The following is a 23,832-nucleotide window of genomic DNA, read 5'->3' as shown; positions in this document are numbered from 1 at the left end:
AATATTTGAGAAACTCAGTGCATTGCTTTATTGATTTTTATTCATATACTATATTACATCTTTCCCATCGATCTTTATCTTCGGGATCAATCAATCACAGGTTAGATCTCTTTCTATCGATTCTCATTACGATCCTTGCATAGTATGATCCCTGCACAGTACGATCCCTGCACAGTACGATCCTTAAACAGTAAGATCTCTCCATGGTAAGATCCTTAAACAGTAAGATCCCTGCCTATAGTAAATGATCCCTGCATAGGTCGATCCCTAGATTTTTTCCGGAAACTTTTTTTCCAAGGACTTTTTTGGCGGTTACCGAATTGAAGGTATCCCATGTTTTATACATTCAACTGTTATTCGAATGGAGACATGTCATATTTAAGTTCGTCAACGAAATTGAATCTTTGCCACAAACTCTGATTTTCTACTACGCACAAATAAAGTTCAGTTGCCATCAACGTAGAATTTGTACACTCTCAGTACAGCTATATTTTGTCATCACAATTGTGTCATATAGTTTTTGCTTCCGACAAAATTAAAAATGATAGTGATAATTTTAGATTAAAGTGCTTATCTTATAATAAAAGAAATGCGATTTAAAGTGTTCTTTATTTTCTGTTTTTACACTTTTTTATTTAATCTTGGAAAGCATGTCAACTAATTTGAGAAAATTTCGTTTTCCTTGTTATATTTGACACTTGTGACGCGTGTATAATTGGTCCAATTACAGAATAATTGTGTGAGCGGAATAGATGAATGGCACCCTACTCTCAGAAAGGAAAATATTCTTGAATTAAGAGAAATAAAATGATTAAAGGGACTGTCACCGTTATTTAGTATGACCCCTAGATACATTAGTTTAACTAGGGTTGACCTTGACCCTAATGTGAAAGATTTATTGACAATTACAATTTTTTTTCTCTCAAAAAAAACTAGCTCACTAATTTTGAATAAAAAAAATAAATGAAGAATTATTATTTTATGGCAGACCTACTTCAGCACAGTTGGTGCTGTCGTCTTCCTGGTTCCTCTTTTCATACTTATAGTTCTCTACAGGTACAAGAGGGAGGGAGGGCAAAATGTACAGGTACAAGAGGGAGGGAGGGCAAAATGTACAGGTGCAAGAGGGAGGGCTACATCTACAGGCAAAAGAGGGAAAATGGGCAGCATCTAAAGGCAGGAAGGTAAACATTGAAGGTACAAGAGGAGAAGATGGCAACATCTAAAAGTACAAGAGGAAGGATGGGCAACATCTAAAGGTACAACAGGGATGGAGGGCATTATCTACAAATAAAAATGGGAGGAAGGGCAACATACAGGGTGTCCCACGAAACATGACAGTATGCAGGACGACTTGAATGTCGTCTTGATTTTTTATATAATTTGCTGCTTTTATTTTTTAACCTAATTTTAGAAGTAAATTTCTAGAGATAATAATCACAAAATTTCCCCTTGTCCTGCCATTTCCAAAATGTGGTCTGCCTTTTTTGTGCTTCCAATATTGCCCGAGATATGAAGAATTTCGTTCAGATTTCGACAATTTTGCTTTTATTTAACAAAATTGAAATCTGAACCAAACTCTTTATATCTCCAGTAATATTGAAAGCACAAAAAACGCAGACCACTTTTTGGAAATGCCAGGGCTAGGAGAATTATGTGATAGTTGTTTCAAGAATCATACATGTTAAAGTAGATAGAAGACTAAATGTCACAAATAAATTCAAATACCAAAGACGACTTTCAAGTCGTCTTCCTATTGTCATGTTTCGTGGGACACCCTGTATAAAGGTACAAAAGGGAGAGAGGGAAACATCTACAGGTGCAAACGGGGGAGGGGGGGGGGAAGGCAACTTCTACAGGTAAAATAATTAATACTTCAGAGAAGGCTCATAAAAATATTATTTTATGTTTTGTGTTTGACCCTTCCTTGTTCTAGTCATATTTTGTACTGTCTGAAAGTTGAGGCAACCCGTCGACATCTTCTCAACAGCGCAGCAAGCCAGGTCTGTAAACTTTATTCACATTCAAAAGTTCATAACCCTAAAAGTGTGGAGGCACTAAGTCGATCCAATTCTGCTCTAAAATTTTTTTTATCAATTTTCAAGATAAGGTCGACTTTAAAGTGTTTCAACACCATGGCCTTTTTTTGCCACCCTAACTCACTTACATTGCCACCATAAAGCATTGTTTTTCAGCGGAGGATTTAGATAAGTAATTTACAAAATACTGAACAATTTTTGCACGAGGACTTGCCACATTTGGATTACTGTGTAGGGGGTTAAAATATATTAAAAATACGTCTAAAAGGTGCAAAATTATTAAAAATGTGATTTTTGTTTGACAAATATTAAGATTTTGATAATATTTCCAACTCTATTTAAGTAGATTTTCAAGAATGTTAGAAAATATCTAGACTGTATGTGATGAAAAGGCGTGGATTGAATAATTTTTATTTGTTAAATTGAAGAAAGATTTTACAGTCACTTTATTAATAGTTTCCATATAAGATTTTGAGAAAATTTCAGGGGGTGAAAAGAAGGGAAAGGATTATAATTATATTCGATATTGATGGGCGATGGCTACCAAAAGCAAATTCTATCTGATGTGTCTGTAATGAGAAATCCAGTGAATCCTGTAGTTGAAGTTTCAATATAAAACACTCCTTAAAAGACAATAGTGAACAGTTCCTTGAAGAAAATAGTAAGCACTCCCGAGCATTTGAAGAAAAAAATAAACACTCCCTTGAAGAAAGTAATAAAAACTCCCTTTAAGAAAATAATAAAAACTCACTTGAAGAAAATAGTAAACATTCCCTTGAAAAAATAGTAAACACTCCCTTGAAGAAAATAGTAAGCACTCCCGAGCATTTAAAGTAAATAGTAAACACTCCCTTGAATAAAATAATAAAAACTCCATTGAAGAAAATAGTTAACACTCCCTTGAAGAAACTTTCTTGAAATCAATAAAGGAAACTTGGACATTGAATTTATTCCTTGAAACTACTAATTTGGACACCCTCAGTCCACCATCTTGACATGATCTGACAGTTTGGAAAACCTTTAAGTAAATCTTTTTTGTTATTTTGGTTTTTGCCGCAATTTCTGAGGCCTTTATCTTTGTAATCTAGTGGTGTACACCTCTAACATGTTAAAAACTAGACGATTTGATTTAGCAGAATAGGTTAATTTATAGTTTAATAACAGAATTATGGGTCCATTATTGAAAAAATCTACAGTCCATCCTAATTCAACCCCTCCAGTCCTTAAATCCATACTATTATATTAAAAAATAAGTTTAAAAATGACCAAAATTACATTTATATTCAACAATCAAATTATTCCTTTCTGGTTTAAATTTTCTAAAGTTCTTTAAAAATTGAGTTTATTCCGAGTTTTTCTTATGGTGAATATAATTTGCTCTCATTGTGCATCCTCTCTGTATTGGAATTGTTTCAGTCATTTTTTTAAACTCTTATTTTAAATCCGTCAAAAAAAGTATAAAGAGGCTTTATGTACTTAAATATTTTAAATACATATATAGCCCGGCAAATTAAAAGCAGTTAATACAATAAATCTTCATTTAATCTGCGAAAATGCAACTTCTAAAGTTAAGACTGAACTTTTAATTTTAATCGGGACCTTTAGTTTATCTTGCCTTTTTGGACTGGTATATATTTCTTGGTTATATTATTAGTTTTATTTTCACCGTTCATCAATTTTAAAGATATTAACATTCATTCCAAACTAAAACGATAACGATATATGCACAAAGTAATAAGTTGCTCAAGTTTCTAAAATTTTTAAAAAGCCTGTAAAAAAAATTAACAATTTTTGACAGGCTTTCACTCTTTAAAATGTAGTCTGCTGTTTGTGTAACTTTAGGAATAGCTTAATTATATAATTCATAAATCAGAGACAAAACTTTTGGGTTTTTTATTTTCTTTAAAGTATAATAACTAAGCAGTTATGGATGGTAGAATAATTGATATGGGTCATCAAGCAGAATCGAATGTCTCTATTTTTTTCTATTTTTTCAATTTTTTCTTGAAAAAAAGTGATTTTCTTAAGAAATCTTAATAAAATGATGTTTGACATCAAGGGAAACCCTACTAGTAATCCCAAATTGTTTAATCTTGATAATTGAACTACATAAAGACAATAAGAGAAACTTTATGTTTTTTAGAATATTGAGAGAACTGAAGAAAATATGCAGGATAAACCTATCCCTCCTTACCCGACCACTAGGTAGGATAAACCTATCCCTCCTTACCCGACCTTTAGGTAGAATAAATCTATCCCTCGCTACCCGACCACTATGTCAATTTCTCGTTCGAGCCACATTCTTCTCATTTTCTCGTCTGAGTCATCCTCAAAATCTCTCCTTTTCCTTATTATATTTATCAAAGTTACTAATTTTTATAATGGTATAACCAAAGACATAGCTAATTAACAAAGTCTTTTTACCCGACCACTAGGTAGGATAAACCTATCCCTCGCTACCCGACCACTAGGTAGGATAAATATATCCCTCCCTACCCGACCACTAGGTAGGATAAATCTATCCCTCGTTACCCGACCAGTAGGTAGGATAAATCTATCCCTCGTTACCCGACCACTAGGTAAGATAAATCTATCCCTCGTTACCCGACCACTAGGTAGGATAAACCTATCCCTCGTTACCCGACCACTAGGTAGGATAAATCTATCCCTCGTTACCCGACCACTAGGTAAGATAAACTTATCCCTCGCTACCCGACCACTAGGTAAGATAAATCTATTGCTCGCTACCCGACAACTAGGTAGGATAAACCTATCCCTCGTTACCCGACCACTAGGTAAGATAAACCTATCCCTCGCTACCCGACCACTAGGTAAGATAAATCTATTGCTCGCTAACCGACAACTAGGTAGGATAAATCTATCCCTCGTTACCCGACCACTAGGTAGGATAAACCTATCCCTCGCTACCCGACCACTAGGTAGGATAAACCTATCCCTTGCTACCCGACCACCAGGTAGGATAAACCTATCCCTCCTTACCCGACCACCAGGTAGGATAAACCTATCCTTTGTTACCCGACCTGTAGGTAGAATAAATCTATCCCTCGCTACCCGACCACTATGTAGGTTTGTTAGGTTTTCATCTACAGGGGAGGAAGGTCAGCCACAACAATTTCTCGTTCGAGCCACATTCTTCTCATTTTCTCGTCTGAGTCATCCTCAAAATCTCTCCTTTTCCTTATTATATTTATCAAAGTGACTAATTCTTATAATGGTATAACCAAAGACATAGCTAATTAACAAAGTCTTTGGGTATAACTATTTCTAAAAAATCTGGCCACGTTAGGGCATACAATATGGTGATGCTAAAGTAATACAATTGTTACATAATGTCGGAATCGTCGATTCACGAGATTGATGTCAAACTTTATTTAGGTGAACATGAAATCTCTTCTGTCTACGTAATGGCTCACCTAAGATTGGAATAATTCGCGGAATTCAATACTAGGAAATGCGTGTAAAAAATTCAATCCTATTTTTTCGATTTACAAAAATTCAATTTCTTTTTATGCACTAACATTGCCTGATTTAAAAAAAAAACTTTAAGAATTAGACTTTTAAGCAATTAATTTTGGAAAGACAAGGATTTTGAGGTGGCTCAGTCAGAAAAAATGGGGAGAATGTGGCTCATACAAGAAATTATAACCTTCCTTCCGTTCTTGATCTCAGTAAATGTTAAGATCATCTCCTAGAACTTGTCAAACTTTAAACCTTGTCTAAAAAATATAAATCAAACTTTTTTTAAACCATATGTAGTTTTGGCAATGATTTTTGCAGAAATATTCTATAGAGGTGATGCCCATGGTTAGTTAGAGGGTTCAATTGCTAGATCATGAATCCAATTTTCTAACTGTATCCATAGAATTATGCTCAGTGGTGGCTCTAAAAGGCCTTACTCTTTGTCTCAACGGTTTTGCGCCAGGCAATAACTCTATGTTAAACTTGTCCCATGGTTGTGTTGCCTCATAGTCATTGGTGAACACGTCTGGGTACTCTTTTATCATGCAGTATAATTTCTTTTTTAATTCAAGAACCTTTCAGAGAACTACCTTATTTTCTAACATAACATAGCTGGTCTGTTACCATTTTGTTTTTATTTTCAGTTTTGACTGCATTAATTAAGGATTTATCTTTTTTTTCAACCGTACACATAGAACCATGAGCTATAATTTCTCCCGGGGTTATAATAATGTTGTTTTTGGAAAGATTTGTATATAAAATGGTTACATACTTAGCTTTTGCTTGTGTCTTGTGTCTGTACACTCCTGTCACTGCTCCAGTTAGGTCAGACTCATTTACAGAACACACGGCCAGATTTGCTGCTGGATTTAGTGGAACGGTCACCTCTACTCCTTGTTCTATTTCCTTCTGCCTTGTTTCAAGCTGTGTCTCATGCCTATTGGCTTGAATTTTAACTTAGAAAATATAATTCCTGGTCCAATGGCGGCTTGGTTCTCCACGCGTCCAAACATGTGTTCAAAGCATTTTCTGGGTTGACATTTTTTTACAGCCGAATTTTTTAACATGATAAAGATGCGATGACTTGTTATCTGTCCCACTGCTATTGTAACTGTAGTTTATTTACAAAAAAGCCTCTCTCCATGCTTACACTATTAATAAATAATTCTAGATCAAGCAGACCCGGTCCAAGCAGGGATTCAGAGCCCCAGGTTTTTATTTCGGAGGTATTTTTATATATATATATTTCTTTATTTTTGTTTGTGTTCTTGCTGTTAATTTATTCTCTTATATTGTGTTGTTTTTGTATTATTGTTTTCTTATTATCCATACAATAAAACATTGTGCCATTCTTTTATCATAAACTCAATGATTGAAAAAATGGTTATTATCATTATTATTATTATAATCAATATTATTGATAATGTTATTATCATTATCATCATTTTTATCATTATTTTCATTTTTATCATTAATGTGATTATTATCATTATCTTTAGATATTGATACCATGAATAATGTCATTATCACTATTATAATCATTATTACTTTTATTTTTACCATTTTATTATTATTATTAATATCATTACCAATATTATTAGGAAAGAAGACAGTTTTACTCGAGGGCAATGATAAAAACAACTTTACTCTCTGTCACAATAGGAAAATACTCTAATCTAATCCAAAGTTGTATTATAATATATCCATAGATTAATAACAATAAAAATAGAATACTAGATGTGGTCTTTTTAAGATTTATGAGGCTTTCGTTCACAACAACCCTGAGGCAGTAGCCCAAAGAGGTTACGCGCATGCTATCTCTCTGTCTTGTAATTCAACGCAACAAACACGTAACCTTCAGCTTCTGCCTCAGCGTTATTGTGAACGAAAAACATCGAAATCTTGAAAATCAAATTAAACCAAATCAAATCAAATATTAATTACATGAAGATTTCTAGTTCAGACAATATAAAAATCACAAAAAAGAAATAAAATTCCTCATGAGGGAAAATTAATCTTTGTGGGCCAGGTTTTCATAATTTTCCCTATAAAAAGATTAACGCCAGGGGGGGGGAGATCCTGGACGAGTTGACGAGTAGGTGGGATCCTGAACGAGTGGACGAGTAGGTAGGATCCTGGACGAGTTGACGAGTAGGTGGGATCCTGAACGAGTGGACGAGTAAGTAGGATCTTGGACGAGTGGACGAGTAAGTAGGATCCTGGACGAGTGGACGAGTAAGTAGGATGGCAGGAAAACGTACATAAACATGATACTATAACGAAGTATTACTTAGCTCAATCAAACTTGTACAACAACTAACATTGTCATATTTAACAAGAAGAAAGAAAAAGATTCAAATGTTTGTAGGAAGACATATCCCGTCTGCAATAAAATTCATATAAAAATTAAAATAAAATTCAAGTTTTTAAATTTAGTGAAAAAGTGATATGTACATCTAGTGTTCTATCTGTTTTGTTATTAATCTTTGCATATATGAATATATATGTATATATATATGTATATGTATGTATGTATATGTGTATATATGTATATATATGTATATATATGTATATATATGTATATATCAGTCAAAGGTTTACAGGGTACAGTTTTGAATAGGGGGTGCTTCACTTTAAATGGAGGATAATTTGAAATTACGCTTACTCTTGTACAGTTCCGTTAATATGATTTTTTTTAATAGTTAGGTAACAATTGTTCTATTTTCTGGACATTTCAAAACATTTCTTCCAACCCAAGGTCATTGTTTAACATCTAGAGTTGATATTAAACCATTCGCTAGGACATTTTTTAAGCAAAGGAATTGAGTCTTTGCCACAAGCTTAAATTTTCCATATCTTATATCTTTGCAAAACATCAGGTGGCAAAGTTATAGGGATTGGAAAATCAGAGTTTGTGGCAAAGACTCAATTCCTTTGATTGCAAAAATTTAAATTTTCACAGATTTTTTTGCCTTTTGTCAACCTTTCAAATTACGGGAAATGGTCTATTTTCAAATTCTGTCAAGATAAAACCCTAACCTTGAGATAAGAACAGGGGTTCCTAACAAACTTAAACCGTTAAAAGATAATTTGGCGCATTCGATCGGTTGGACTGATTTCTAGTTTTTATAAAACAAACATATTTTAGAATTAAATAGATTGTATTTTATAGTTGTAATATTCCTGGTCACTAACCTTCCATACATAATTCACGAATTCTTTATTTACGGGGTAAGCTAATTTTTTACATTTTTTCATTTTTTATATTTTGTAGTTTTCTAATCTTACTTTAACGACGAACTCATGGCAAATTTGATCTTTTTAATGAAATATGAATTTTAATGAAATATACATTTTAAGAAGGTACGTTAAGCGTAACCTCCATGCAACGATGGCAATGCCTGATTCACAACGATACCCTTCATACATTTATTTGAGCAAAAAATGTTGAAGATACTGTTTTTTTTGGTTTAAAACTGTTTAATTCCTAAATGTTTCTTACAGTAGAAACGCGCAAACAAGTTTAGTATAGAAACCACAATTGAACATAATCAGTTTTGGAAATTACAAACTTTAATATTTAATTCATACTCAGACTATTAGTTGTTAAGGGCACCTTTGTGAATCGGGTCATGCAATCTTTGGACGGAGAGTCCCTTACAACCACGCTTCAAGTCCCTTTAATATCATTAATGTTATGAAACAAATGTGAAATGAAAATAAACTCCTTACACACTACACAGGCAAAGGTTATAATGCACGGAAAGTTAATTGCAGTTGCGAATACTCTGCGTACATATTGAAACCAGTTCTCTCTGGGCTCAATTTGTAAACAAGAATAATGCATCAGTGATCGTTTGGTATCCGAGGAGGTTAAAAGCATTAAATTTCGATAATTTTGATAAATCACATAATTATAGTTTCCTATGACCAGAATATTTCATTGATTTTTTTATGTGAAAGATGAATCTCATGTCAGGCTTCGACATCCGTCTTGTGTTTACATTACCGCCAAGAGACAGTAAACTGCAGTACAAAAGATGTGTACATCTCTCAAATAACTTTACCTGGATTATAACCTTGACACAGGCAATAAATCAAATAAAAGGTGCAACAGATTTCTTGCCCCAGCTTGTTGTATAAAAATACTCCAAACTTTTTTTTTAAATGGTCATCTTCCCCTTTTTATATATATAATTAAAGACTCTAGAAACCAAATTTTGTACAGTGAGAATCAGAAAACTGTGAAATAGGAAGACGACATTAAAGTAAGGACTATTTAAAGACCATTTAAGATAAGAATTAAATCCAAAAGTCGTCTTCCTATTCCATAGTTTTATGGGTCTCACTGTACAAAACTTGCATTTGTCTTAGTGGTTCGAATCCGGATCTAGATCCATTGGATCCTTAACATTTTTTTTGCTTGGGAGTAAAATATCAACAAAGAAACTGATAAAAGACGAGTCTTAACTGTTAACTAATGAGAATGTATTGAAAATGTCCCTACCTCAGTTTAGTTCATCAGGTTTCGGGAAAAAATTAGCGAAAAAAAGAAAAAGAATTTTTATTTTCATCCTGAAGAAATGTTCATGTCCTGGATCCGGATCCATTTTTATGGCAGATCCAGGATCCAGATCTACATCAAATGAAATGGATTCTTAGCTTTCTGATTTGTCTAATATCTCTAGATATTGAATATTCACTGGTGTACTGAGAACTGGTGTCTCCTTATGAAGGTAATTTGAAATATTTTACTAGCACGAAAATGATATATAATTTTCAAACTCTTAATGAACACAAAGATGCAGGTATTTGAAAAAATATCATGCCTAATTTAACTTTAATTAAAAAATAAATTGTCGAAATCTCAAGGGACTCATGGACTTACTTTAATCACCCATTTATAAAAACTTTGTTTTGAAAGAAAATAAATCGAAATAAGAAACCATTTATATAGAAACTTTGTTTTGAAAGAAAATAAATCCAAATTAGAAAATTAATACTTTGCAGTAAATATAGAAAACACTGTTTAAACCTTACTATTTTTACAATTAGTTTACCCCAGGCTACACATGAGGGTCCACAAAAAATTTAGCCCATTCGGTTCAGCTGTTTGGCCGGCTATATGGAACATATATACGAATGTCTTGTTCTATATAAACATATTAATTTGCTGCCTAAACTCGTACCACATAAATTTCATTATAGAAGGGGATCATTCATTTGGCGTGCTTTCCTGTTTTGACTCATATATAATCTGTATTGTACTGTACAGCTTGATCTATGTGTAAAATTCAACCTGTACTTGAAGTGAACTTTACTGTACTGTGGTACGAAAGAAAGAATTTGAAATAAATAGTTTTATTAAAATAATTATAAGCGAAAGAAACTGAAAAAGACTCAAATGAAAAACAAAACGTGAAACATGCCCAGTCCTATTCTGTTGAAAGCATCAACACTTGAAGTGCTATAGTTTTAATTAGAAGTTACCCTCCATTTAAAGATGGGCATAGGGCTTACCTGATTCACAACTGTACCCTTAATCGGATCAAAAATGTGGAAGCTTAAAAAGCGTGTAATTCTAATCATTTCTACATTGTTATCCTGCATAGAAATGCTCAAGTCACTTTTATGGATAAACCCCAATTGAAAATAATCAGTTTTTAAAATCCTGAACATGAATTTTTAATTCAATTTCGACCAGACAAATCTAGCTTTCAAGGATAGTCCAAGTTTTGGAGAGTCAATTGAAATTATGTTTACAGACCCTTTAATCTTAATAACAAAAAGGTGTAATTGTTCAGGGTATATTTGGAATATCTATCGTCTCGAACTCAGCGCTTAATCCTTTTATATTCCTACTCTTCCACAGTGGTTCATCAAGGTGACACTTTATTATAATGGTACAGTGGTTAAACACGTTTTTAACCTGCATTTTTTGCCTACTAAAGATGAGACTTTAGAGGCAAACTATTAAAAAGATCAACTACTAAAATTTGTCACTCCTGCAGTGCTCGGCCCCGTATTATGTAACAATTATGCAGAAATGTTTTTTTTCTGAAGCTCAACTTTTCGTACAAAGTGCCCCAATAGACATGAGAATTAATTGACGACTTTAATATCTCTTCACGTGGTATTATTTCAATTAGAACACTTTACATTTACGTTGAATAGGTATTGTCTTGGGAGTTCCAAAATGTGGTCTGCCCTTGTTTTACCTTTAAAAAATGGACGGAGATCATAAGTAGTTTGTCCTGATTTAAAAGGGAGTGTTTGCGAAAAAAACGGGTATAGGCTGATATCGAATTTTACTTTTTATGGTTTTTTTATCCGAGAATTATTGTTTCGAGGATTTTTTACAAGTAAGAAGACATTTTCATATCTTCCAGGAATGTTCAAAATCCGGTGCAAGCCTTGAAAACCAGTTGTGGGCGAAATATTGTTTTAAAAAAAAATTACGAAAAATCGACTTTATATACACGAATGGATCTAATTGCATTCGAAAAATGTAGGTTGTAATTGAATTATTGACGATTTTAGTGGAAAAGGCAACTACATAAATTAGTATGATATTGGTAGCTTCACTCTTGGTATGAGCCGTTTTTAACAATTTTCTCCTTATATGCGCAATTTAAATATGTTGATTTTTGAGATACAAAGAAGGTAGACAGCATTTTGAAACTCTCCTTATGATAAATAAAATATTGAAAATTAAAAACGATTTACAAGTTTTCTCTTGTTTATTGGGACACACTGTACTATTAGATTGGACAGCTGCACCTCCCGCTGTTTTCCTGGTTCTAGTCTCATCAGCACCAGGTACTAAATACTTTATCATAAAAATAACTTTTTTAAATTTTGAAAAAGTTTTTTTGCGCAAAAAGATGAAGAAAAAATTTTATTTATATGTGAACATTCCTATTTGTGAAGAGAATCTGAATTAAGCTTTTGCCAATTTCTAAATAGAACAGTATGGATGAGAAACTCTGAAAGGGGGTAAATATATTTCAACATTAGAGTTTGCAAAGTTAAACATTTGAAACATAATAATTAACTGGGATAGTCAACTCATTTTTTTACAATTGTTTTTAATGAATTTTTAGAAATATTTAAAAACAAAATTTTTATGAGTTCTTAAAAATTAATTTGTTAAGATTTCTTTTCGAAATTTTTTCGAAACTAGTTTTTCTCAACAGTAAGTACACTTTGCTCAATTATTCGTTAGGTGTTCTGTTACTGCTGACACATTCTCTTGTTTGGTGTTCTGTTACTGCTGACACATTCTCTTGTTTGGTGTTCTGTTACTGCTGACACATTCTCTTAGTTTCTAAATTGTCAACATATATTAAAGGGACTAAAGTCTTATCTTTTGCCATAAACAACAACGATTCTTGTAATGCTGCAAGGATAAAAAGACCCGGAAATCGTTGTTTGTAAATTGGGAATGAGTGTACCGTAACCTAACAGTGCAATGTAGTAAGTATAATGGGATATATTTAAAATTAAACTGCTCGACTCAAACAAAACCTAATATTTTTTCTTCTTCAGGGTTCAGGGATTCCGAGTGCAGTTTAGGAAATCATCTAAATTAATTAACAAAAAATACGAATAAAAATTATGGCACTTCTGGTTACACCACGCTGATTTAAAAGTTTGGTTTTTGGCCCTGCCAGCTTTGACTTTTAATCGCAATTGGACCAATTAGACATGTACATTTTTCTCTTGTATTCTTTTCGTCGGCGGTTTTAAATCAAGAAGTTTAATTTTATTGAATTATAGACAAAAATTAGTTAAAATGAAAAAAACCGAATGCATTTAGCACGGGTTAGTTCAAGGAGCTACAGGCTACAGCTACCAAACCCTTTATTCAATAAAAAAAGGTTTAGTAAATAATCAAATTAACTATTTAAACATTTTTTTACTTTTAAAACACAAATGGATCGATTGTATAGTGTTCTGCGAAGAAATCAGGACTCAATAACTGTGATGGAGTCAGAACATAACCAAACTCCAATATAAACAAGAAACCCCTGTGTCAAACCAAACTCCAATATAAACAAGAAAACCCTGTGTCAAACTAAACTCCAATATAAACAAGAAACCCCTGTATCAAACTAAACTCCAATATAAACAAGAAAACCCTGTATCAAACTAAACTCCAATATAAACAAGAAAACCCTGTATCAAACTAAACTCCAATATAAACAAGAAAACCCTGTATCAAACTAAACTCCAATATAAAAAAGAAAACCCCGTGTCAAACTAAACTGCAATATAAACAAGAAAACCCTGTATCAAACTAAACTCCAATATAAACAAGAAACCCCTGTTTCAAACTAAACTCCAATATAAACAAGAAAGCCCTGTGTCAAACCAAAGCAAATTTCAAGTAAGAATTAAATCTTACATGTCTTTTAATCATAACTCTATTTATAAAGAAGAAAAATGTTTTGAATTTATAATATGTAACCGATGTCCGAAATTTAATGAATTCAAGCCGCGTCTCAAATCACCCAAAAACCAGTTTCAATTGAGTGCCGTCTTTGGGCTTAAATCTTGAAAAGCTGAATACAATTTTGAGTGGAACAAACCATGATTTGAGCCGCAGCTCAAATTATTTAAATTCGGCCTCGGATTAATCTGCGTTTCCCATACTTCGAGGTCACTATTCGAGGTCAAAACTACGAGGTCAAAAGTTCCTATCCGCGATGTTGCAAAAATATTACCTTCTCCTTCTATTTAGTTTGGTGTGTGTTAAAAAAAAGGTTGTAAAAACGCCGAAAAAGTTCGTGAGAGGGTTCTCAGCTAACCCAGGCTCGTGCTGATAAAAAATTTAACTACTTAAAATTAGGATGTAAGGATGTTTGATTCAAAAGTTCAAGTTTGGAAACAATTTTTTAAAATATGTGTTCTCGAAAATTATTGTAATTTTTGTTGTATATATCGAAATTCATTTTCTTGTTAAATCTTGATCCTTTCCCCTTTCTCTCCTGTTGTAATATAAAATAAGATAATTTAACATGTGCTGGCCCGCTGGGTTGTACTGTAACCCCCCAACCCCCCACCCTCCTACCCTGATTTTCTTCTTTTTTCCTCTATATTTCCTTCTCCTCCCCCTCTCTTTGCTTTCCTTTAGTTCTAACATTTTTTTATTTTATTTTATTTTATTCAAAACAACCAGTAATGGTTAGAGAGGTCCTGCAGGCTAAATTAAACTGTACTATACCTGTAATTTATATTATTAAAATATGTATATTAAAATACCTATATATCTATCGAACCACTTTTCTTAGCGCCGGTTTAAGCTATATAGAGAAATAGTTGAACCACGTCTTAAACCGTGTCTCGCTATTCAATTAAATCTGGTCCCATTGCAGCAAATGAGACTCTTGCAATTGATCATGATTCATCATTGTATTATTGTACATATGAACACACTTTTCTTAACCTATACAATCCAACAAGAGTTTTACAAAAAGTTTTTTTTATTTGTTATGAGTAAGTGTTCAAACATACCGTGCACATTTTCTCCTTTAAAATTCTCATTTTTTAAACAGTTTCTAATATTAATATTGCACTTTTGGATTCAGAATTATCATTTAATCATATGTACAAATTTTATATGTATTATATAGACATTCTCAAACTTTAAACTGTTGTTATAATTACATTGTGTAAAGGAATGTTGACATAATCAATTGAAGGACCCCCCCCACGTTTAAACAGTTGATTGTTAACATAGATTAATTAAAATAACAGATAGAACACTAGATATCGTCTTTTAAAGATTTGGGAGTTTTCGTAGAATTACAAGACAGAGAGAGGGCCCGTACTACACCGACTGCGCGTAACTCATTAAAGCTTTTGACTCAGGGTTATTGTGGACGAAAACCCCTAAATCTTTAAAAAACGACATTTAGTGTTCTATCTGTTATTTTAATTAATCTATGATTGGTAACCTTGTACATGTTGCTGCATTGCAGACAATGTGAAAGTGACGTTCTTTTTTTAACTAAAAAAGCTGCTGAATTCCACCAATTTCAGTTCATTGTCTCTGCAACATCAAATATCCGCAAGTATATATGAAGTTAGAGAAACCAACATTGGAATTTCAATGAATTCCTTCTCTTTTTTTGCCCGAAATCAAGAAAATATTTTTGGGAATCAGTACATAGTGTTAAATTATGTCAATTTTTTTACAGTATAAATTATTTTTGTCTTGAATTTTAAATATATATCTTTACAATAGGTGATATTTTAAATAGATATAGTTAAAGAAGGTAGTGGAGGCAATATTGAATATTATCTATTTATAAATATAACACTTTTTTATATTTTTGTTTTGCAGTGTTTCAAAGTCTTTTTTGTTGACAGACATTTGTTGCGCTAAAGACCTCTATGGAAGATGAAATGGGGGATTTCCCTCGGGGTAAATCTCTGGGTGTCTAAGAATATCAAGAGGATTTCCCCGGGGAGAGCCTAAGTTATCGTCCCAGGGCGTCTATAGATTCATCAAATTCGATTTCCCCACTCTCTCTACTGACCAAATTTTTTTTTTTAGATTCAAACCTTTTTAGATATATTTTTCACGGGCTTCAGCAGATAATACAAGACTATACATAATTATGGACAAACTAAAGATGGTCACAAAGTACTTCCAGGAACTACAATTATATATTTATATAATTATACAATTTTAGGACTAACCAGACCTACAATTAAGGAACTATATATAGTGGACGAAACAAATATGAATTACCAAAAAATGCTGTAGACTTTAATAGGGGACCTTATACACTAGTGAATATGTCTAAGCCAGGGACTAATAGACACTATAAGAAATATATAAAAAGACACTAGAATACTGAAGAACTGTCATTTCTGGCGCTTCGCGCACACATTCAACGAATTATATCATGTCAAATTTATTTTATAGCTGCTGAAGAAACAAGTATAAAACAGGGGGCTGAAGCGTCATGTGTGTGTGTCACCAAAAGAGTGTAAAGTTTACCGAACTCAAAGGCGTGTTCTGTAGGTATATATACAGTATAAGGTATTTGTACAGTCTAGGAGAGTACATTTGTTTATTGTTAATTGTTTATAAGTTTAATATACATGTAGTATATTATTTATATATTTAAGTAAACACTTTAAGCCAAATTTTCATGCAGAGAATATAATTTGATTAAAATTTAAATAAACTAATCGTTATTCAAGCTTAATTATAATTGACGACATTGTTCTGCAATTTCCTTGACTGCATGTTGTGTGTCTGTACCAAAAGAGTGTGTGCAAGGTTTACTGAACCTGCAAAGCAGTGCGACTGGCTTTCTCATGCCAGACCAGCGCCATTTCCCTTCCCAATTTATTCCTATTCCCTGGTATAAAAGTGAAAGGATTAGTAAAACTAAGTCTAAATAGGCAGTTTAAATTCTGTACAATACAGTAGAAACGTAACATTTTAAAAATAATAAGATTTAAAACGTTATGTTCTTTGTCTTTCCACAATCAAATGTTGTTCAGGAAATTAAATGTAACGAAGATTTTGGGCTGGGCTTTGTAATTCCTGAAATTGATTTACATGAAAGACGACATTTATTCTCTTACCTCATACACAGCCTCGGATCAGCTGTTCAAATCCTCTAAATTCTCTGCAACAGTAACCGAGATTCGAGAAGGCAGCTGTTTACCAACAAAACTAAATAAAATTGTAATTATCTTAAAACACAATCCTAGGGGACTACATTCATTTTTAAAGCAATAAAGACTTAAAACAACTTGTTATGGAGCTATATAGATAGTCCAATTTTAATTAAATGACCATGGTTTTGATAAATTAACGAATACAAATGTTCTATCTTAGCATAGTAAATGAATCATATAAATAAATTGAAATATAACCATAAAGTTATAAATTGCATTGGCATTAGGCTTTTTACTCATATTTGGAAATAATATACAACAAGTTCTTTTAAAAGATTGTTCAAATCAAATCAATAACAAAAACGGATTTTAATCAAATTTATCAAGTTCTGAAGTAATTTTGTTTCAGTTTCAGACAAAAAGTATTCCGTCTAAGGCAAGGATTTTTTACCAAAAAAAATGTTATACTTTATGCAGGGTGTCCTCCTAGAAATAAAATCAAAAGATGCCTTTAATATCGTCTTTTAAAAATTTGAATTAAATTCTGCTGAAAACAGGATAATCGGTGGATGTTGGACTGCTCCAACAGAGATAAGAAAATGGCAACTGGTGGAGATCTTCTTGGGGTAAGAAAAGAAAATATAAATTTTGAAGTTATTTTGTTTTGTCCTTTACTAATTATTTATCTTTCATTTTAGGCTGTAGGTGGGGCTGATGAGACACAACAGGAAACAGTGCAAGGTATAATTTTGCTCTTACTTTGCTCTTGCTTTGCTCTATTTTTGCTCTATTTTTGCTCTTGCTTTGCTCTTGCTTTGCTCTTTCTTTGCTCTTTCTTTGCTCTAGCTTTGCTCTAATTTGCTTTTGCTTTGCTTTGCTCTTGCTTTGCTGTCGCTTTGCTTTTGCTTTGCTCTTGCTTTGTTCTTACTTTGCTCTTACTTTGCTCTTGCTTTGCTCTTGCTTTGCTCTTGCTTTGCTCTTGCTTTGCTCTTGCTTTGCTCTTGATTTGCTCTTGCTTTGCTCTTGCTTTGCTTTTGCTTTGCTTTTGCTTTAATCTTGCTTTGCCCTTGCTTGCTTTTGCTTTGCTTTTGCTTTAATCTTGCTTTTCCCTTGCTTGCTCTTGCTTTGCTCTTGCTTTGCTCATTTTATGTATACAATGTCCTTTAGGTCTGCAGTATGAGATTGAAGTGTTGAAATCAAGAATCAGCCAAGAGAGGGAGAAACTAAGGGTAAGAGAATATATGAATTCTAAGTTTCTTATTTATTCTAAATTGTGTGCAGAGGCGTAGCAGATGACTAAATTGTGATCATATTAATTCCAGTTTTGTTTCATAGCAAAATTTAAATATTATTACCGTTAAATTTTTTATTTTTAGTTTTCTTTATCAGAGGGGAAAATTAATATATTTTGGGAAGAATCTTGGGGGAAATGTGAAAGGATGGAATATTGGGAAGGAGGAGATGGGATTTAATGGGAGAAATTTAAAAGCATAGAGAAAGAAGGGACGAATGAGAGCAAGTGGGTGGAAATTGTGAAAAGGGAAGAAATTGGATAATATGGAAGAAATTGAGAATAAAGATGAATACTGAATATTGAGAAAGAATGGAGAAAATGAAAAAGAAAGGAGGATGAAAAATACGAGATCCTGACAGAATGATGATTGATGAAAAATTTGTTGTTTAGGATAAGAACCTCCCCCAGGTGGCTGATCTTGCCAACGTGATGTCCATTGAGCAGCTTAACATCAAGATCAGGAGAAGCCTCAAAGGACACAATTCAAAGGTGACAGAATAGTTTTTCAATTATTCGCATATTTTATGTTTTATTTTAACCCGTTGTTGCCTTGATATTAAGTTTTTTTTTATCAAGATCAAGATCAAGAGAATTCTCAAAGGTTACAGAAATATTGAACTTTTCAAATCTATTAATTGATGTTTTATTTGAACTATTTGCGCTGGTATTTCTGTAATACTTAATTCTTAATTGTTCAAAATCGAGATTAGCAAAAGTCTCAAAGGACGGAATTCAAAGCTTAGGTTACAGAGAAAAAAAAACTTTATCGAATGTTCAACCAATTATTAGATTCATAATCTTTGCGCTGATATTGCTATACACTAAAATATTTAACGACAAAGACTTTCAAAAAAAATATTTAAATTGAACAAAGATCGAAAAACTCTGCGAAATTTGATAGGCTTAATTGTAATCCTAAATTAAAAATAAATTAAGTCATTATGTGTATTTCAATCCCTTTAAAGATTTAAATCTTAGCCCATGTAAAAAATGGAAATAATGTAGATGCAGATTAAGAGTCGTGTTCTGAATAAATTCAATCTTTATTTGGATCCGGATCTGGAGATCCAGAGATTTGGATCCTGGAGTTCAGTCCTGTAAAAAATGGATCCGGATTCAGCTCAAACATTTTTACAAAAGTGATCTTATTTCTTTCTTGTCTGATTCTTTTATTCTTTATTTTATTTGTCAATAGCCCTAAGTTTGACTATAGATTTTTGACAAGTTTTTGATCGCTGTTAACATTTATTTTCAATTATTTTGTAAATGACACTGTGGTAGGCGTTTTTATCAATACAATGATATTTTATTTAAGTTTTGATTTCTCACAAGCTTTTTTATGTTACAAGGAAACAAAGAGAAGCTGTTTTCCAATATCCATGCTGTTTTAAAGCTTGGTAAAAATTAAAAATTGAAATCAAAAGTCGTTTTCATAGTGTTGATATATAGAATGACGACTATATTTCCTAGGTTTTGTGCTTGGATTGGTCCGGGGATAAGCGCCATCTAGTTTCTAGCTCGCAGGACGGCAAAATCATTATTTGGGTAGGTTTATGCCAGGGGCCCAGTATATGTTCCAATGGAGGGTAAATAAATCTGGACTTTTCATGTTGACATCAGCATGTCGTAGACTAAAGGTTTGTACACTGTACATGTCCAAATTTATAGCTGGACACTTACAATTGTTTTCTAATGCATGACATTATTACAATATAGACAAGGGCGTATACAGGGTGGGGGAAAGGGGGGCAGTGCCCCACCCTAGACCTGTAAAGACGCCCCCTCTAGAACTCAGAGCTTTCACACTTTTCAAATCTTAAACTGGAGAGTGAAGAACATAAAAAAATTTGTTTGCTGTTCAATCAGTGCTCTAAGAAGATTGTATATGTGAACCAGAGGCACTATGACATCAGAAGTCCGAATGAAAAATCTATTTAGAATGCACATACAGGGTGTCCCACGAAACATGACAGTTTGCAGGACGACTTGAATGTCGTCTTGATTTTTGATAAAATTTGCTGCGTTTATTTGTCAACCTAATTTTAGAAGTAAATTTCTAGAGATAATAATCACAAAATTTCCCTTGTCCTGCCATTTCCAAAATGTGGTCTGCCTTTTTTTTGCTTTTAATATTGCCCGAGATATGAAGAATTTCGTTCAGATTTCGACAATTTTGCTTTTATTTAACAAAATTGAAATCTGAACCAAACTCTTTATATCTCAGGTAATATTGAAAGCACAAAAAACGCAGACCACTTTTTGGAAATGCCAGGGCTAGGAGAATTATGTGATAATTGTTTCAAGAATCATACATGTTAAAGTAGATAGAAGACTAAATGTCACAAATAAATTCAAATACCAAAGACGACTTTCAAGTCGTCTTCCTATTGTCATGTTTCGTGGGACACCCTGTACATCCTATCAAGATAGCGAAGTAGAACAATTATTTTTAAATGCATAGCCACAAAGGCTTGAGTTTGGACTGGAGGTAGTAAAAGACCATTTTTTTAAAATTTGGTTTTAATTTACTTTATTCATTGCACCGCCGTTTTGTAATCTTTCTTTTTATCACAAACTAGCTGATGTGCCCGGTGTTGCCCGTGGAATTTAAAAAATCGAATTAAAACAAAAAATTATAATTTATTTAGCTTTTGTCATCCCCAACTTCCCAAGGGAACCCAGGAGTTTCCTCACTAAAATTAAGCCCATTTAATTCAGTAGTTTGTCCTGCCAGAGCACACATATAAATGATGAACGAAGAGCTTTATTAAATAGATTACACTTGTTTGTACTCATACTTTTATTATTATTTTCTGGACCTTTGTCCTTTTTTCATCTCATAGAATTTAAGTTTAAGTTGAGTTTTTCATTTTCAAAAATGTGTTTTACTATGTCTGTTTAAATACTGATTTTTTTCAGTATCCACCCATGATTATAGATCATGGCCTTGCATAATACATATAGTGTAATACTAAAATATTCAGCACGATCCCGGTATACACATTAGTAAAGGATTAGTGTAAATTAGCACTCGTTACACTATAATCTCGTTGGTGTATGCACAGGGCAGTAGCAATCGGAGAACAGTGGACCAATTGATTGTTAATTTTCTTCTTTTAGTTCTGTCAATATTATGTAATGTACAGTTACCAAGTCAGTAATTTGTAATGTAATATGGAAAGTTTTAGAAAAAATCAGTTCAGTGAAAATAATCAGAAATAAAAAAATCTCAGAAAAAAAATATAATTTGTATTTGAGATTATGATTAAAATTTACAGTTTCGTGTACAAGTGTACAGCATATAGTGTGTAATATCGATATGATGGCCGATATTTGTCCTTGTTTTAGAAAACTGATGTTGCAAAACATTTATTAATTGGTTTATTTTACTATTCCATCTATTTTAGGATGCGTTTACAACAAACAAGGAGCATGCACTCTCCCTACCCACTACCTGGGTCATGGCATGCGCATACTCACCTAGCGGTCAGGTATACCTAGAATTAACCAAGTATCCATAAGGTATCTCCGCAAAGATATTTTAAATATACAAACAATTTTGTAAATGAATGAAATTTTTCGTAAACAATATGGTGTCGTTCCCAAATATTAACGAACAATAAACGACCGAATTGGATCATTCAGAGAAAATAAAAACGATCATTTTTTAAAAACCAACAAAACAAAATAAATGAACAATCTTTAAATCGTACACGATCCTTCGCATTTTATGGATCAGTCAGCCCGTTAATGAATCTAAATTAATCGTTCAAATGAACTTGAAAAAATTATTGTTTTTTTTTACTGAACGAACAAAGTTTTAGAGCGAACTTTAATAAAATTGTTTTTTACTGAAAAAAAAACAATCTTATTAATTGAATGATTTTACTGAACGAATGATTTTACTGAATAAACGATCTTACTGTACAAAGATTCAATTAAACGCATGGTTCAGCTAGAAAATGGACAAAATAGATGGAAAATGAAAGATAATCATGAAAATAAACATATTTAAAATTTATCTGAACGACGGAAAGAAACCCAAACAAAGAATACTTAATTAAAAAAATCTTTACCAACAATCCCTGTTAATAAATATTTGTTCAGGCTGTTGCGTGCGGAGGCTTGGATAACAAACTAACCGTTTTCCCTCTGGCAATAGAAGAAGATGCTACTGGAAGGAAGAAGGTTGTTGGAACACATACGTCTTACACTTCATGCTGTCTCTTCCCGGGATCAGATAATCAGGTTTATAAATATTTTCTAGATTTACAATTTATGGATATTAAAAGAAACTTTTAAATGGATTTATGAATCAGAAAAAATTAAAAGGTAAGAAGTTAAAACTACTCTTAAAAACCTCCGAAAAGACGCTCTTAAATTTTAACCACCAAGTAATCAATTAACTCACATCAGCATGGTACATTTTGAAAGGCACTCTAAATTACCAAATAAAAATATCATTTGTTTGGCAGCAAAAATTGGATGGCTGCCGAATAAGCTACAAAAAATCGCTTATTTGGCATTGGTAGCACGAGTTTGATGACTGCCAAATAGGCGTTTTTTGTTGAATATAAGCAATTTTTTGAATATAGCTATTTTTTCATTCGTAATTTAGAGTGGAGGAAATCTAATGAGTTCAAATCCAAAATAAAGTAGTTGTAGTCAAGGTAAAGTAGTTAAGCTAAGTAGCTTATCTGCAATTCAAAAAAGTTACAAATTGAGAAATGCATGCGTTGTTTTGAAAATGAAGTAACAGTACCTTTCTGGTAAATGATTAGGGTGAAGCAATTGACTATACCAAAATTAACATAAGTGTAATCAACCCTGTCTTATATCATTTATAAGAGTTATTAAGATCCAAACCAAATATATTTTTATTATCCCCTGCACAGTTATGTATACACTGTACAGGGATAAGCAATAGCAAATACGAGACTAATTTGTAATACTAGGAACTGAATTCATACAATATATATGGTTATGATAAAAATTAATTCTAAAATTTTCTATCGATAATAAATATGTGTATGTATTAAAAGTAAAATTTGTTTAAAAATTGATTTCAACATACGTCATGAAGATTTAGTACTATTGTCACTGAATTGTTATGCTTATCAGAACTACTTGCATGGGCACTCGGGTAGCTGTATGTATAAAATGCCTTATTTTTCACATTAGCTTTATGTGAGGTAAATAGAAGGTAGTAAAAGTAGTAATAATTTAAATTTTAAAAATAAAGATGTGTATTGATTTGTATATAAATGGTAGAACTCAGGGTAGTGGGGAATTGAAAATAAATTCTTGAATAAATGTTGATAAAAAAGTTTCAACTTGTCGGTGGTAGTGAGGGTAGTGGGGAATTGAAAAATAAAT

The 23,832-nt window shown here is 32.5% G+C and overlaps 2 protein-coding genes across 2 annotated transcripts in view; both read left to right on the top strand.

Annotated features, from left to right (window-relative positions):
* The first annotated feature begins 54 nt into the window (after positions 1-54).
* On the top strand, positions 55-15,767 carry LOC111707505 (uncharacterized). Its single transcript, XM_023480612.1, has 13 exons — positions 55-100; positions 731-778; positions 989-1,056; positions 1,937-2,003; positions 4,183-4,244; positions 6,691-6,745; positions 7,121-7,181; positions 8,692-8,750; positions 10,208-10,255; positions 11,324-11,403; positions 12,285-12,338; positions 13,068-13,094; positions 13,472-15,767. Exons 5-13 carry the CDS (start codon positions 4,207-4,209, stop codon positions 13,536-13,538), a joined length of 489 nt encoding a protein of 162 aa, XP_023336380.1. The 5' UTR covers positions 55-100; positions 731-778; positions 989-1,056; positions 1,937-2,003; positions 4,183-4,206; the 3' UTR covers positions 13,539-15,767.
* LOC111707504 (guanine nucleotide-binding protein subunit beta-5-like) overlaps positions 13,824-23,832 on the top strand; it is a 19,847-nt gene continuing 9,838 nt past the window's right edge. The window contains 10 exon segments of the mRNA XM_023480611.1: positions 13,824-13,908; positions 17,043-17,229; positions 17,572-17,598; positions 17,720-17,788; positions 17,861-17,903; positions 18,330-18,391; positions 18,847-18,945; positions 19,927-20,001; positions 21,864-21,947; positions 22,564-22,704. Coding sequence (XP_023336379.1) covers positions 17,101-17,229; positions 17,572-17,598; positions 17,720-17,788; positions 17,861-17,903; positions 18,330-18,391; positions 18,847-18,945; positions 19,927-20,001; positions 21,864-21,947; positions 22,564-22,704 — 729 coding nt within the window. The 5' untranslated portion in view covers positions 13,824-13,908; positions 17,043-17,100.

This window comes from Eurytemora carolleeae, unplaced genomic scaffold (genome assembly GCF_000591075.1).
Source record: "Eurytemora carolleeae unplaced genomic scaffold, Eaff_2.0 scaffold268, whole genome shotgun sequence".
Lineage (NCBI taxonomy): Eukaryota > Metazoa > Arthropoda > Copepoda > Calanoida > Temoridae > Eurytemora > Eurytemora carolleeae.
Note: the sequence above shows the minus strand (reverse complement) of the source record. Positions and strands in the feature narration are given on the sequence as shown.